Source organism: Daktulosphaira vitifoliae, unplaced genomic scaffold (genome assembly GCF_025091365.1).
Source record: "Daktulosphaira vitifoliae isolate Bord-2020 unplaced genomic scaffold, ASM2509136v1 Scaffold_4, whole genome shotgun sequence".
NCBI lineage: Eukaryota > Metazoa > Arthropoda > Insecta > Hemiptera > Phylloxeridae > Daktulosphaira > Daktulosphaira vitifoliae.
Genome location: NW_026099575.1, coordinates 14142906 through 14159265, shown reverse-complemented (window position 1 = coordinate 14159265; position 16360 = coordinate 14142906). Strand labels below are relative to the sequence as shown.

Here is a 16360-nt window from a genome sequence, read left to right as displayed (position 1 = left end):
TTATTAATAATAAGTAATTATATGATAAAACTATCATTACATAACAAAAACAAATATTTTTTACTACAACCCTTACAAATAAGGAAAATACATAGACTAGCTCTTAAATTTTACCTATCACAGAATTTTTTTTTTAAACAATGAATTTTTTTATAAAGTTCAACATTATTTTAGTGATGTACTAAAATATTTATGAACTCTCAAATAAAATAAAACAATTGTGCATATATTTTTAAATAAAATTACTCATATAAAATTAAGTTATATAAATTTAAAAAATCAACTATTAAGTACATTAAACATTGTTTTTACCAACACAAAAACTTTCATAATAGAGTATATTTTTCTAATTAAAAAATAATAATTTTATCAATTTACTATAGTTTATATGTCTTTATTTACGCATAAGTCACAAACACGAACAGGGTTAGGCCATCCCCTATGAGGGACAGGTTTTCTGTGATTAGAACAGTTTTCACATACTCCATTACCACATTCTCGACAATGATGCAATATCAATACTGGTCCAAAAAGAGATTTACAAACAACACAGTCTAAAGCTTCATTGTCTGGTATCCAATATGAAGGCTTAGCAGTATCTTTTATTAAATCTAATAATCATAAAAAAATTAGTATTTAGATATTATAACAATACAAAAAAATGATTATTTACTTTTAGGGTATTCTAAAACAGATGCCACAGAAGATAAAGTGTTTACTAAAGCTTCACTAAATTTTCTAGCACTTACTACATTTTCTTCTCCTCTACTTGAAGACTCTGAGCAGTTACTACTAATGCTTCCTTAAATAATAATATTAAGTTATAACTAGTTCTTAGGGCTTAGATAAATATATAGTTTAATTTAATATAATTTTAATGAATACTAACCAGATCTTTTATAACAAAAGTTACATACTCGTACAGGTGTATCCCAACCTCTATCGGGAACACACATTGAATGTTTAGAACATTCATCACAAACTCCTTCACCACAAGCTCTACAATGATGTTTCACAGATGTTGATGAAAATTGTAGTTTACAAATTATGCACTCCTAAAGTTTAAGAAATTAATATAATTTATAATCTACAGATGTATGAATCAAATAAGATTAAATTAGAAATTAAATATAATAATGAAAAAATTGTTTACATTATTCATTGTCTTAAGGATAACTTGAATTTAAAATAAAATTATTTAAAAAATAACCTTACTTTAATTTCAGAATTTGGTTTCCAATATTTAGGTGCAAACTGATCAGCAACCCAAGATGATAATAAACGAGATGGCTCATAACCAACACTTGCAACAGTTTCAGACAAATATGTTACCCCATCTAATACTTTCCTAGCTGGATTCATACTTGAAGATGAAGGCAAATCCATCTAAATAAATAATAACATATTCTTAACATATTAAGTTTCTTGAAAAATATAAATGTTATAATTAATGAAAATATTCTTTTTGTAATATATGTATTGTATCTCACTTAGAAGTATAATTGAATGATATATAATTGATAGTTAAATATTATATTATTACAGGAGTGTATTAAAAAAATTGTCCTGTTAATTTATGATCAGTCAAAGTATTAAAATAGCAAAATACTGGTATTTAATACAACACCCCTGAAATCTATATATTTATACTTAGGACTTGAAAATTTTATCACTTTTCATGTTGAGGTCTTCTATCATTTTTAATAATTAACAATTATTTAAATTTTTAATAATTTTGAAAATTTTTTAAAATAAGAATTAACAATGAAATACAATTTTTTTACAACATGTTAACATTATTCAGAATTATAATATAATTGTGTTTTTACTTTGGCCTTTTTTAGTAACACAATTTTACAGAAGTTCAAATGAACTTTTAAAATGAAGACTTTTAGGCAAATTTATCTAAGCAATAACATAGAAAGTCAACAAGTGTAACAATTTTGAGTGAAATTTGTATAATTTAATTTTTTTTCCTACTGAAGAAAAACTTAGATAACCTTTCCAAAACGTTATATACACCCCTGTATTACTTTAAACATCAAATAAAAAATAAATGAAACATTTTCATCATGTTAAATTATTTTTGTTTATCTGAAATATTACAACCAAATTATTTAAAAATATTAGTTTAAAACTTACACCTGGCCAAATATGTCTCGTTTCTGAATATACTGCAGTTTTTTCGGGGTTATCATTACCATACCAATACTGTTTACTACGATATATAATTCCACATTTTGGACATTCAATAATGTATCTAAAATAGATTTTAATAAATAACAAATTTATATAATATATACATTTTTTAAAGAAAAATTACTCAGAAAAAGCATATTTGAGCCATGAATTTTGGTTTTCATTTATATATTTTGTTGTAACTTCTATGGCATTTCCATTGTCTTTACACACTTTACATATATAAATAGAATTTTCAAATTGAGATTGAAATCTAAAATTAAATTCTTATAAATTTTTATCTTATAAATAAGTTTTTAATACTGTCTAAAATAATGAAAATATTTACCTGCACTTAGAATTACTAAAGTGAGGAATGTTATCTTTCAAATGGCCAACACTATTTGCACAACGTTGTTCACAAGATTGACATATTGTAGGACAAGTCAAATGTTGATCTGGGAAAAGTGGTTCAATTGAATTTTTGATAACACCAGTAAACTTGTCGTTCAGTGCCTGTAAACAAAATTAAAAATCATATTAATTAATGTAAATAAAAAAGATTAGTTTGATTAAATTACTTTTAATGTAAGGTATACAACATGTGGTGAACGCTGAGGTCTATTGGAGTTGATCAACAATTCTTCATTAAGTACTTCTCTAATTGGTCCAAAATCAGTAGGTGGAACAATTGTTTGAATACCAATGTATCGTAATGATGCAAAACCATCTACATTAAGCTGTAGCTCATGAAATCTTTCATATATCTGTTCTGAAGCATTTTTACCATTACCTAAAATTATAGAAATGTTACTAAATGTTTTATAGAACAAAAAAATTAACATACAAGATATTAGAGGTTCAGTGTTTCTTGTTTCATGAAAAATACAAAGTGATGGTCCTTGAGTTAAATCGGAAGACTTTACTGGATCTGAAGAATGGTAATTGACAGATTTTAAAGCTTTTTGAAAATGTTTAATGTATGCCTTTGATGCTGAACCAAGGAAATTGAACATATCATCTTGTAACCGCTCACCTTTGACTTTATAAATAACTATATCTGATACAGCTAAAACCTACAAAAATTAAGATACAAATATTTATTAATATCCAACAATTACTGTATTATCATACATATAATATACTTTTGTTATCCGACACTTATGTGTAGATTGATTATTTGATTTTTGTAGGTTCTCTTATTTTTATATTTTAATATGTAAGTTTAAATATATTATTTCAAGTTGATTAAGATTATAAAAAAATGTCTAAAATAGTTGTAAACTATTCTTATTTTACTTGTTCTTAACTTGGAAAAAAGTACTAATGATACAAATAAACCACGAATACAAAAGTTGGTCGGACCGATTTTACATTGGTCCAATGTACTCAATGTTTATACATCACATTTTTCTCAGTCAAATAAAAAAAAAAACTTGACATTTTTCAATGTTTAAATATTATTTAATTGGACTATTATGCAGTATGAACACNTTGACATTTTTCAATGTTTAAATATTATTTAATTGGACTATTATGCAGTATGAACACATTAAAAATAATTAAATACTAAAAGAGTTAAAGAATTCAATCTTACAATTAAATAAATAAAATGATTGTTTACTACTGTGGACAATCCTTCATGAACCCTCTCAGATGAATATGTTAATTTATTACCAAAATGTTCGTAACATTAATAATAAATCTGGCCATTTAAAAAGTAAAATCAATAGCTCATTAGATGATGTTTTTGTATTTACTGAAACCTAGTTATCAAGTAATATTGATTCCTCTGAATTGGTATTTCTTAATTATATTATTTATAGGTTTCATAGAAATACAAGTCAATTGTCAAAAGATGATCATAAATCTTCTAATTATTTATACTTCAATGAGTAAATTTTTAATTAAAAATCTGGTGATTATGAATCAATTTTAAGCTATTTAAGTTAATTAAATTGGCTTGATTATTTTAGCTTTGATATAGAGAACAATATGGATATTTTTTACTATTGATTTATAAATTATGCAATTAATAAAATTGACAAAATTTGAAAACAGACGACCTTCTTTAGTGTCTAACGAGCAAGAGTTTACATGTGCCTTGGCTTTACTCTATCTATCTATCTTATAATTTTTTGAACTTTTCCCATGGCACATAGATCTATGGAAATGTCTAGTTAAGTAACATACAATTGCTTGGCAATTATTATTTGCGATAAGATATCATCTTCATCTAAATGAGCTTGTAATTGATGATCCTCAACAGTTATAGGTCAATTTTCATGCTTATTATCATTCAGGTTGAATCTTCAAGTGATCTTTGAATTGATAAAAAAAATATCTGCATATTATTTCCATTAAAGTATGGTTGCCATAAGCCTCCACTATCAATCAATGGGATTTGGCAGTCGATTTTTTCAAGTTGAAGCAGAAAAGCAGAGTTTTTTTGCATATATTTCTTTAATTTTATGGTATATTTTTTTTTTACTTTTGTTAGTTATATATGGTATTTTTAATTATCTGTTATAAAATATTTTTTATGTTCATCCTTTATGTCTTATATGGGTGACAATTTTATTTTTTTAAATGGCAACATACATATTTAACTAGCTTATAAAATAGAACATGATCTAATAAAGAAATTGACTGGTCATTGCGTTAACAACTGAGCTAGGTAGGCCGCCAATTTAAAATTACCTTTCTATAATATCTCCTTGTATAATATTGTTATGTAAATTGTAAATTGGAATATTATTCTATAATAAAGATTATTATTATACTACTTACTTTAAGTAATAATCTTATTCTTTGCTTATTATGTAAAGCTGATCCAGAAAAGCCTTCAGTATCCAAACATACAATATTCAGTGTAGGATCAAATGCAACCCAAATACCAACAGTACATGCCTTTTGTTCAGAAGACGTTCGAAAGACTTCAGAACCTTTAAAAAAACATTGATTGAGAGTATGAGACTTCCCATCACCAGTGTTACCAAAAATTGAAATAACTTTTACAGGACTGTTATTTTTATAACCATAAAGTCGTTTTACAAATGTCTCTACATTAGGAACCTTAACATAAAAAAATAGTGATAAAATTGTTTGACACTTTTAATGTATGATAAATACCTTCAGCCTTTCTTTCTCATCTAAAAGTAAAAAACTATGAGAATGATCATCACTTTCTTCATCACTGTCATTATAGTCTGGAGTAAGTTTTAATGATGTGAATTGTGATGTGATTGTAACATCAGGCAAACCAAAATCACTATGGTTAGAAATAGTATTGACTGGGGTCATTATGGCAGGTAGTTTATTATAGTTTTTCAAATGGCCAGAGCGGCCAAACAATTTATCATCCATTGACAAGACATTTCTAAAAAATTAGTAAAAAAATTATAATAATTTTAACTTAGTTAAATTCTGAATACTTTATAAAAGTAAACATCAAATTATTCATATTTGTTAGGACTACAACTAGAAAGTATACAAATAACTGATAATATAAAAGTAATATATTAATTTACCTTATAAATGCATTTAGTAAAATGGGTTTGTAATTTCTTATGTAATAATACCATAAGCTAATTTTTTATACAAGGATAAAAATCTATATTAATTTTCTAAATTAAATATTTGATTAACTTAATGAAAAGAAAGTATTAATAATTATTATTAGACAAAGGAACCCAACGAAGATGATTGAACAATAGAAGTAAAGTTCTGCGTAAAAAATATCCTTATCAGTTTTATCATGGTCAAAGAATGATATCAAAATACTGTAATCACGACTTTTCATGGCCATACAATTTATCTCTTTTTATAATGAAGAAATAGATAGCAAAATGTAAACAACGCTTAACATATTTAAAATCAACAGTATGCCATAATATAAATTTTAAGTAATGAGAACGACTGAAAAAAAATTATTTACAATCTATCAAATGTTTGATACAAAATCAAATATATTTCATATTAGGTGATATGGATCTAAGTATAAAAGATATATTTATAGGGGAAGTAAGTGTTTAAATCATTAAAAAATAATATTTATTAAAATAAAATTATTATTGTTTTAGTAGAAATATACTGAATACATTTTTTTTAGAAATAATTATTATGAAAAAACTGTTTTTAATATAAATAAACATTTTCTAAGGCCTTAACAAGTGATATATCCTGAATTTTTACTAGTTTGGCTAGGAATTTTTTTTGGCTTGTAACATACTAATGCTAAAGCTATGTACTGTTAAATGTAATATTTGACAAATTGGAGAGGGATATAGTTCCTTAAGACTCTTCAGCTACATGACTTAGTAATTAGTTGGTCTTAAAAAAAATTAGTTGTAGGAGTATATGACTTATTGATAATCATTTAAGAAAGTCATATATGTTTGAAATTTCATAAAATTAAAAATATTCATGATAGATTTTAGATAAACATAGTTATCCACTAAAGTTTTGTATTATGAAGTACAATAATGATGAGTTACAATGGCTTGTAATTAATAAAGGCTATTTTAAAGTTATTTTATTAATATGATTTTGTATTGCTCATATATGAATATTTTAATTTGAATAAAAAAAAACTTGGATGGATCTGTAATTGCCAAAAAAATAATTTTTTTTCTTGTGATACTAAAAGGCAAATATATATTATTTTATCAAAGTATTTTTTTTTTATATTATATACTTTATATTATAATAGTTTGATTATTTTAAACATTTAAAAGTTTTTTTGTTTCTTATAGATAGTATCTGTTCAAAATTATGGGGCATTCATTAGAATACCAGGAAATAAACAGCAAGGCTTGGTACATCGTAGTCAAATATCTCGAGCTCCTGTTGATGATGCCACTGAAGTATTGTCTAAAGGAGATAAAGTATGGGCTAAAGTTATTGCTATGGTATGTCAGACAGAAACATTTTTTTTAAGTATTATTAAAAAGTTAATAATATAATTTAAAATTTATGCTACATTTAATATTATTTAAAATATATTTTGTTATGGCCTATTCATATAATACACCAACTCTTAATATTTACTAAATGATTAGCATAATTATTTTCATTACTTGAAAAAAGTATAAGCTCACAAGAAGACTATGATAAAATATTATCGCAATATTTAATATTTGTTTTATTTTTCATGATGCACTTATGTTTTGTTTTAGGATGATGGAAAAATTTCCTTATCAATGAAATTAGTTGATCAAGGTAGTGGACGCGATTTAGACCCAAATGGAGTTCAAATGTTGTGAGTTATTTTTAATTGTATTAAAATCTTAAGTTTTAAAATTAAAATTATTTCACCAAAGCCAAGATGAGCAGAGAAGAAAAATTCAGCCAAATTCCAAAGGCAAACGAACTATACATTTAGATGCTATTTATAATACAAAATGTGTAAAATGTGGAACTGGTGGCCATTTAGCAAAAGATTGTTTTAAAGTAAGCTATATCTATTATTTATTACAAATGATTTAACATTGATGTAACAATGTCTAAATAAATATATTTTAATAGAATTCATCTGGAAAAATGTATGATCTTTTGCCTGAAGAAGATGAAACTGATAATTTACAAATTGCTCCTATACCTCTTTCAAATGTTGAATTAGTTAAAAAAGAAACTGTGAAAAAAAAGAAAAAGAAAAAGAAATCTAGTGCATTAAAAAAGAAAAAAAAGAGGAAAAGACATTCATCTACTTCGTCTTCAAATGTTAGTAATTACAACATATTTTAATATAATTTGAAGTAAATTAATTTTGTTTTATTTATTTTTTGTTAAATTAGAGTTCAAATTCAGATGGTAGCATTAAACAAAAGTCAAAGAAGTATAAAAAAAAGAAACGCGAATGAAGATAATCCATATTAGAATGGTAATAAATTTCTTCAATTTCAAGACAAAAACTGAATTCTGTATTATATTTAATCTACATCAACTGTATATTACTTACTGTAATTTTATATTAAATTTAATTCAGGTAGATTAATATTGTACAAAGATTAAACAGTTTTCAATATTATAGTATATTTTTTAAAGAATAAAATCTAAGTTGAAGAAATTATATTTATTATGAATTTGGATCATAAAATTATTGTTGTTTAATGGCTCTAGTAGCAAAACAAACATACATTTGTTCAAAAGTAATTGAAAGGACTTTATTGACCTATATTATAATGAACTTATTGCCTGTGGCATATTTTTATAACTAATTCTACCATTATACCTTCAGATTTCATTGAAGCACTGTTTTAAATTGTTGATTTAACTTATAAATGCATATGTACATATTTAATTAGACTTAAATGATCTTATTGTAACATTTATAAATCAATAATAAAAATAATTTTAGTTGTAGAGAGAAGTACACATATTATTATAAATTATTCTCATTAATAATTTTATGTCTACACTCGATTGTTATCAGAAATTGAAAAATTTAATTTAACCAAAATTACTCTTGTGTCCAGATAGTTTTTTCAGTGAGTTTGAAAATTAGTCAAAATAACATAAATATTAAATAACAATAAATTAATTAGACTATTAATAAACCTTTAAAAGAAATTTTTGCTGAACTAACCTTCAACTTCTGATTCTTACACTGTATATTTATGTAAGTATATTATTATTTAATTCTACAAAACTTAACTTACATCAAAAATACAATTTATTTAATTTCTGAAAATGATAAACAAATAGCAGCATTATAATTTTTATGTTATTTTTATTACTAAAATTATTATAAAAATTACATCACAATGATAATGAACTTGTGCCAAATAATATTTACATAATGTGCTGCTAAACATAGTAATATAACAAATTGATCAACAACTATTAAAACTACTAGATTAATCGTTTATACTAATATTTAATTAAATACCTAAACAATAGCAAAGAATATAAGAACGAAACAAAAATAAGAAAAGATAAAATAACACAAAAAATTCAATTAAAAAAACTAATTGATTTTTTTGACAATTATGTTAAAACATAAAACTCTATAGAACCAAAAACTATTTGATAAAATCAATGTAATGTTAAAACTGTAGATGAAAAATGTATCAAGAACTGTTTTTGGTTGTTGTTCATTCTAATTCTTCAAAATAATTTCCGGGACCTTTGAATTCTGGTTCGAAATACTTACGTAAGTACTCCGGTCTTTCATACGTTTGTAACTTTTGTGATTTCCCTGATCCTAAATCATTTGGATATTTGAATTCTTCTGTTTTTTCGACGGATGGCCACTCGAAGTGATCGTTTGAGACCTGTGGAATCGGTACTGTATGAGCAGGGAATCGCAAGGGGGATGAATCGTACTGATGTGGAGGAACACTGCCGTAGTCTGCATGAGAAGTATGAGTGTTGGCATAACCGACGTCGTAATCTGCAAAATTGGAACCTTCTGCGTAATTCACCACGTCAGCAGAAGGGTGGTAGTACGTGGAATGTTGAACAGGTATCTGATGGTGATAGACCGGAGGAGTTACTGGCTGCTCATAAGGGTTGTAGTTTGGAGGCGTCTGGTAGTGAGCGGTCTCATAATGATGCGGAGTAGATGGTTTGTAGTGAGTAGCGGGCTGATGATAGTTTTGACCGTGATACTGCGGAGCGTAACCGCCTTGTTCAACCGGTCCATTGTTAAGGTGATGGGTCACGGTGGTTGGATGGTGCGAATTGCCGATTTTCTTCACCACGGCTTGAAAACCGTTTTTGGAATCGGCCGTGTACTCGACCAAACGTATTGTACCGTCTGGTTCCATCAGACTATAGTAGCCCCGCACCGTATCGCCGTCCCGTTCTTCGTATTGTTTCTTTATGTCACCCGTGTGCGGATCGTGGACGCCGTACTCGAAGCGATAAGCTGGATGAGCCTACACATAACAGTACTGTTATTACTATTGTTTATATTACTGAAGATTTTTTTTTTTTTTTATTTAGCTCTTATATTTTCTTATTGTACTGATTTGTTTACTTTAATTAGTTTCAGTAAGTGTTATCAAAAGAAGCTAATTATACTAAATAAAATGGTAAAAAAACATAATGGTTTTTTGTGAATTGGCTTATTAATTGAATAACTTCTTGCCAAGTAGGACGAGTAAATATATAAAACACTAATATTTTTCTCCTAGAAAATTGAAGACCAGAGTAACATTTTGTAGGGTACAAAGAAATTTATTATTTTGTTTTATTTTTCTATATTGAAATTCTTATGAATTTTAATGTGATCGTGTGTAATACTAGTCACATAACATGTCACTGAATTAGTGCCATTGCACAAGATATTTATAATAAATGTGTCTGGATATTTAAACTGTTTAAATATTGTTTACTTTACAAATAGCTTAATGTCGATAGCGTAATGTACATAATTATTTTTGTAGTTGATGTCGTACTCGTTCATTGATAAATGTTGTTTTTGTCAGCTAGCCAAAGTAACGTACTGTAATTGACGTTTATATCAGTAAAAATAATGGCGTGTTATTTGTTATTAGGTCTATGAAAATATTTTGTCATACCGCAACGAATCAGACAATATTAAAAACAGAAACAAAGGGGCGGAGGTCGGCAATGTTCACCTATTGCAAGATTTTAATCGATATGCCTTTTTGTTTTATTTTTAATTTCAATAGACTATCCATTCGGTTACATTATTTTTGTAAAAAATCTCCTGTAGCAGGAAACATCTCCTTTTATGATGTATAGCAATTTATTTAATGGAGAGTAAATAAACTATCATAACGATAATAACTTTATAGTAATGTTAATTTGTATCAAATGTAGTGTGAATCAATTAATAGTGTAGCCAATAAGTGAATTACATTAGGTTTTATTATAACTCGTATTTAATTATATTTATAACTGTACCTAACTTGTAATTTTTTTTTAATAATAATAAACCTTTAAAGTTAAAATAAGTGTAAAATTCCCAATCTATTTATTTGATATACATTTTATTTTATTATCAGAGTATCTTAAGATAATTACTCAAAATGCTTATCCGTTATAGAGCCACTTTATTAGAAGACCCTATATTTTTAATAATATGATTATTTAACACACTTTGGCACAGTTGTGTTGATTGTTATTGTAGACACTTACGTATTCCCCGTGATCATATTCAGGAGCATAATATCCATTTTTCGATTCTTCTTTTGCTTGATCTACAATGTTGTTGTTTTTGTTATTGAATCCGTGATATGTGACTTGGACGTTTTCCGTGCAACATGTGTCGTGCACGATATGCCCGAACATTAAAAGCAGCACCTTAAATTGATTGATAAAAAAAAAAACAAATTTAAATTGTTATGCAAATATGATATAATAACTATTAGTGTTATTATTATAATCGATTTTTTGCATTCTATTAGAGTCAAATGCGTGCGACGTGCAAGAAAAATGAAAAAATGTGTTGAAATTTAACAAATAGTCGGAAAGTGGCATTGATCCGATTTATAATTAATGAACTCCACGTGGTCACGTCCATTAAATGCAAAATTATATGCGTACTAAACACTTAAAAAAGTGTAATGGACATTAACTGGGTGTAGACCTATTCCTATTCCAGGAATAATTATTTCACATTTCACTTAAGTACAGCTGCAGTTTTAAAATGGCAAATTATTAGAAACTGTTTATCATCAGAAATTATTAAAAAAAAGTATATGGCACTTGTAACCAGAGCCCGATATGGTTTAAGCCCTAACCTAGTGGTTAAGGTAACGTCAAAGATCATTTCGTGTTTAAAATATATCGTCAAGGGGATTGTAAAAAATGTTTTTATGCATAACCACTAAACCCTAAGTACATCGTTAACATGTATCCACAGCCAGTATGACATCAAATGAAAGACAAGATGATTTAAGATCTCATTTTGACAAACTTGAGAAATAAATCAACTGTGTAACATAAAACATAAGTGGTAATTAAGATTTGGTTCTGCATAGTTTCAGGTAAAATATTAAATTTTAGTACCAGGGATTCATCAGAATCATCGATAACATTATTAGGGCCGTCATAATGAATCGTGGCCAATTGAAAATCTCTGGCGAGACATTAATCTTATAAGTTCAATAAAGTGGCGATGCACACTGTTCGAGCCACGGCTTGTTTTCGCGAATATCCATTGTAACGCAACTGTTGTCCCAGAAATCATTACGAACTCATTGGTTTTGTAAATATTTAAATCTTTCTCGACGGTGAGTTTTGTGTACTAAAACTAAGTATCGCCATAGATTAAATACTATGTGTAATTTATCTATAGTATCATCGCGATGTCAGTTATGGATGACGTTACGTGCACTGCTCGCGGCGAAATCGTTCGTTGTTCCGGCTCCAAGTAAGTCGTCTAGCCACAATCGCACATAGACACCAGACAAACAATCCGTTGAAAAAATGACGGCGAGTCACTGGACACCCTTTTCGAAACATGTAGACGTACGATCGCATTCATTAGTCATTATGGATTCCTGGTATTAAATTTCAGATTCGCTAAGAAATACAGTCTAAAATATCGTGTGTGCGCGATATCTCATGAAGTCCTGGTACGAAATTTTGTATTTGTGGCACGGAGGCGTAATTTAGAACTTAATCAGCGCTTATTTTATTGGTATCCCTGTGATTACAAAATAAATTTTATCAATTTATAGCGGTTCTCCTGCGAGTAATTTCGAACGGGAAGACAACGTAATTTTTTAATGGTTAATTATTATACTTATCGAACAGGTTGAGAAGTGAGGCCTTTATTTTTTTTTTATAATTATGACATTTACATAGATCCCCTTGATTGACGCTAGTCCTGAATGTAAATGCACTCTCATTTCTCAAATTATAACGTACAGCAGATCCATTTGGTTTAATAAAAAAATTTGAAAACTTTCGTACAATTTTTTTACTATCATTTTTATTTACAAATAAATCCTAGGTAACAAGGAATACTTTCTAAGGATTTTATTCGTTAGGGCTGATTAGAAATGATCAAATAACCTTTTTGGGTTGTTGTGATCTTCTCTATCTTTATTGAACGGATAAACTAATTATTTTATATTTTGTGCTACATTTAATTCGAACACAATGCCTGAGCGTCGTTTACTCTTTTACTATGTCACTTTCCTTCAAATCGTTCTGATGAATGATTTATTATTTTTATAGGTACAACAATTCTATGTATGACTATGAAGAGAATTGACGATTAAATTAGTTCTTACTAATTTTATATTATTATATCAAATTCGATTTTTATCAAAAACTTTGAATAATTTTAAATATATTATCAGAAATTTTATTTGGTTGGTAAAATTAATAAAACATTCATAATTTTCATTTTAATAACGATATCTAAATACTAAGGTCAATGGTGGTCAATTATAGATTAATGACAGTTATGGTAAATTTATTTAAAAACCAAATCGTCCGAGATTTGTCAAACCATAACTAACTCGATAATATTTTCATAAGTGCGTTTTCAGAACTCTATTAGCACAGGGTCAATTATTTAATGAATATTTCATTCGACGCCCTTGATTTGAAAGTATTCTATGTATATAAGTATACAAAATTATTTTATTTATAAAAAAAAACAAGAATCTCGAAACTGAACATTTTATTTTCGAAGGAATATTGTGCTTCAAAAAACATTTTTATAGCTGTTTATAATTTTTTAATATAACCTAACAATTGTTATAATGAAGGCATATCAACAATTTGATGTTTCTTTCTTAAATTTAGCCAATTAAATTAAAAATTAGATATATTATTTTAATTTTAATGAAAAATAATTGGCGGAATTACACCAACACCGTATCTAATCTCATACACCAAATAATGTGGACATAAAACAACAAAATTTATATTCAGGCCATCTAGTCGTGTCCAAATAACTGTTATTATTTGATAATGAATTTCAATATTAGTTACACTCACAATAATTAGATAAAAAAAAAAAATTAGAAAAAAAAACTGAGAAGTCATTCTTAGTTCCTATAAATAGTTTTGAACAACAAGCCGATATTTTTTTAACTTTTTGTAAATCAACAACGTTTTAATGGATTTAAAAAATGTGAAGTTACACAAGTTTAAAATTCAGTCGTACAGTTTGATTAAAATATTGAACTTTTATTTAAAATATAATTAGTTTTTCAATGACTTAGATAAAAAAATCGTTAACTTAATACATCTGTTTAGTAATATTACTGATTAATAACAGATTCGGATTAGAAAAACTTGAACGCGTTAAAATGCTAAAATGTCCACAGTCTACATCTCTCTCCTCAATTTTTTACTTTTTTATGCATTAGAAAAAATTCTTAAATTTCCATGAACCATTTACCTCGGCCATAAATCTCTTAAATATGAGGTGGTTTAGCGATAGTAAAATATTAGTGGTTAGAATGAATGCGGAATTTTAGTTTATCTAAATGCAGTTAGTAAAGTCGTTTTATTTAAATTTTTTCTGCAAAATCATTTATAAGAAATGTTAGTTAAATTTTATTTATAGTTATATTGATTTTTAAATTTAGAGACATTGTTTATAAAATTAATTGCATTTAGATAAACATTATCCAATGTCATAAAAAATGTACGAAATTTTTATTAAAAGTGCGTGTACGAACCTTATAGTATTTCATTATGACACTAATTTTCAGCACTAGTTGTATTTATATTATATGAAATGGATCAAAATAATCTTTTGGATAAATCCAATACGTTACATAAATTTTGAAAGCATGCAACAAATGATCGGTCGGAAATAACAAAAACACTGAAGATTTTGCACTAATCAAAAATTACACAATATTAATAATGTTTACAGATAGTTTTATATGTTTAATAGAAAAGCTGTTGATTATAAAATATAAATAGTTTTCAACAATCGATATGCAACAACTTAAATTCATCACGTTGTTTATCGTCAACACACAAATATATACCTCTCCTTCTCCACTGAAAACGCGACTTTTCTTGTCCTTGCTCCTTCCCAATGTTTGCATCTGGGCATTACGATGCATAATAACTTCACCTGCTAAAAAACCATCAGGTACGTGCCGTAACGATGACCTAAAATCGATAGGCGATAGTTTTACATTTAATTGTGACCGCCAAGAAGGACCTGAACGGCTTGTGGACTATCTGTCTTTAAATTTTGAAATAAAAAAAGTAAATAATACGGTTAATGTATGTTTTATTATTTTCATATATAAGGCACCGGTAATATTTAACAATAATAATAAATATTGTCAAATACTTAAAGTAACATGCTAAAAATCTAGTAACCTCATTTAATTTATAATAGAGTTATTTAACTCTATGTTATAAGAATAGTGTGATTAGTTTTTTACTTATAGCACTACCAGAGTTTACCCGTTGTGCAGAATTTTGAAGTTTTCTCTTAATAAAATTTGTGTATCAAAAAATAATTTGATGAGTGAATTAATAATTTTTACGTGAACAATTATACATTATGTGGAAAGACATTTGTTTACAGTTAAAAATTATGAATTATCCCTGTTTAGATAATCATGGTTGAGTAACTGCCTTATAACTGGCAAGATCAGTAGGTGGGTGGCTAGTCTCTGTAAAAATTGCATACCTCGGTTTTTGCATAAACTGGCAGTAAAGTAACTAAAGTACTACTTTGTTTTACATTTTTTTTTTGTTTTTCTTAAATAAATACACCTTTTGTTTGCAAAAAGGTTAGATAAACTATTAAAATAATCTTCTTGAGAACTCACTAGTCGGGTCTTCGTCTTAGTCCAATCTTTAACTAGTAATTTCTAAAATTTAGGTTCGTATAAAATGAATACTTCGTTTTGTAATTAACAAACTGATTGCTCACGTTAAAATGTATCAGACTATAATAATAGTTTCCAAGGTATAATGGAGTTATAGTGAAACGCATAAAATAAAAATTTTGTACGTTTATAGAATAACCTATATTTTATAAGCTTTGAAACATAGCAAGAATGTAGGTCAGGAATTATATGGAATTTAAAAATGAAATTTGGATACCTCCGTAGGCGGTTTTACGACAATGTTAAACGATTCAGAAATGTGATGAATAGGCATACATCTTCTAAACTTTATATTTCATTTCTACAAAGAGTTTGATAGTAACGCATCCATCAAAACACTATCCAATTGTCATTTTACTAATGTGTATTGACTAAAAATTAACGAT

At 26.9% G+C, this 16360-nt stretch overlaps 3 protein-coding genes across 4 annotated transcripts; 1 reads left to right on the top strand and 2 right to left on the bottom strand.

Moving 5' to 3' along the window:
* Positions 1-88: 88 nt before the first annotated feature.
* Positions 89-5897, bottom strand: LOC126904529 (zinc finger FYVE domain-containing protein 1-like). The gene is made up of 12 exons (XM_050683620.1): positions 5709-5897; positions 5311-5557; positions 4969-5253; positions 3026-3254; positions 2760-2971; positions 2528-2694; positions 2324-2452; positions 2143-2260; positions 1216-1386; positions 890-1055; positions 674-802; positions 89-611 (listed from the first exon to the last, which is right to left on the bottom strand). The coding sequence occupies exons 2-12, from the start codon at positions 5542-5544 to the stop codon at positions 385-387; spliced, it is 2067 nt and encodes a 688-aa protein (XP_050539577.1). The 5' UTR covers positions 5545-5557; positions 5709-5897; the 3' UTR covers positions 89-384.
* A 114-nt stretch (positions 5898-6011) lies between these two features.
* Positions 6012-8541, top strand: LOC126904550 (zinc finger CCHC domain-containing protein 17-like). The gene is made up of 6 exons (XM_050683665.1): positions 6012-6201; positions 6933-7088; positions 7356-7438; positions 7500-7629; positions 7705-7899; positions 7974-8541. The coding sequence occupies exons 1-6, from the start codon at positions 6166-6168 to the stop codon at positions 8037-8039; spliced, it is 666 nt and encodes a 221-aa protein (XP_050539622.1). The 5' UTR covers positions 6012-6165; the 3' UTR covers positions 8040-8541.
* Positions 8542-8934: 393 nt separating this feature from the next.
* On the bottom strand, positions 8935-15335 carry LOC126904536 (uncharacterized). 2 transcript variants are annotated; one of them, XM_050683632.1, is made up of 4 exons: positions 15114-15335; positions 14796-14958; positions 11287-11451; positions 8935-10058 (listed from the first exon to the last, which is right to left on the bottom strand). In XM_050683632.1, the coding sequence occupies exons 2-4, from the start codon at positions 14808-14810 to the stop codon at positions 9273-9275; spliced, it is 966 nt and encodes a 321-aa protein (XP_050539589.1). In that variant the 5' UTR covers positions 14811-14958; positions 15114-15335; the 3' UTR covers positions 8935-9272. The 2 variants fall into 2 exon arrangements, with proteins under 2 accessions (XP_050539589.1, XP_050539588.1); XM_050683631.1 differs by lacking the exon at positions 15114-15335 and having other exon boundaries at positions 14796-15086.
* Positions 15336-16360: the final 1025 nt, after the last annotated feature.

Excerpts from the sequence above, each read along its gene's own strand:
- LOC126904536 (XM_050683632.1), bottom strand. Across the intron at positions 10,059-11,286 it reads AATATGATCACGGGGAATAC|GCTCATCCAGCTTATCGCTT; the intron begins GTAAGTGTCTAC and ends TGTTATGTGTAG.
- LOC126904529 (XM_050683620.1), bottom strand. The coding sequence starts at position 5,544 with ATGGATGATAAATTGTTTGGCCGCTCTGGCCATTTGAAAAACTATAAT. Across the intron at positions 2,695-2,759 it reads TTGTATACCTTACATTAAAA|GCACTGAACGACAAGTTTAC; the intron begins GTAATTTAATCA and ends TTTTGTTTACAG. Across the intron at positions 2,261-2,323 it reads CTCAAATATGCTTTTTCTGA|ATACATTATTGAATGTCCAA; the intron begins GTAATTTTTCTT and ends AATCTATTTTAG.
- LOC126904550 (XM_050683665.1), top strand. The coding sequence starts at position 6,166 with ATGGATCTAAGTATAAAAGATATATTTATAGGGGAA. Across the intron at positions 7,089-7,355 it reads GGGCTAAAGTTATTGCTATG|GATGATGGAAAAATTTCCTT; the intron begins GTATGTCAGACA and ends GTTTTGTTTTAG. Across the intron at positions 7,900-7,973 it reads CATCTACTTCGTCTTCAAAT|AGTTCAAATTCAGATGGTAG; the intron begins GTTAGTAATTAC and ends TTGTTAAATTAG.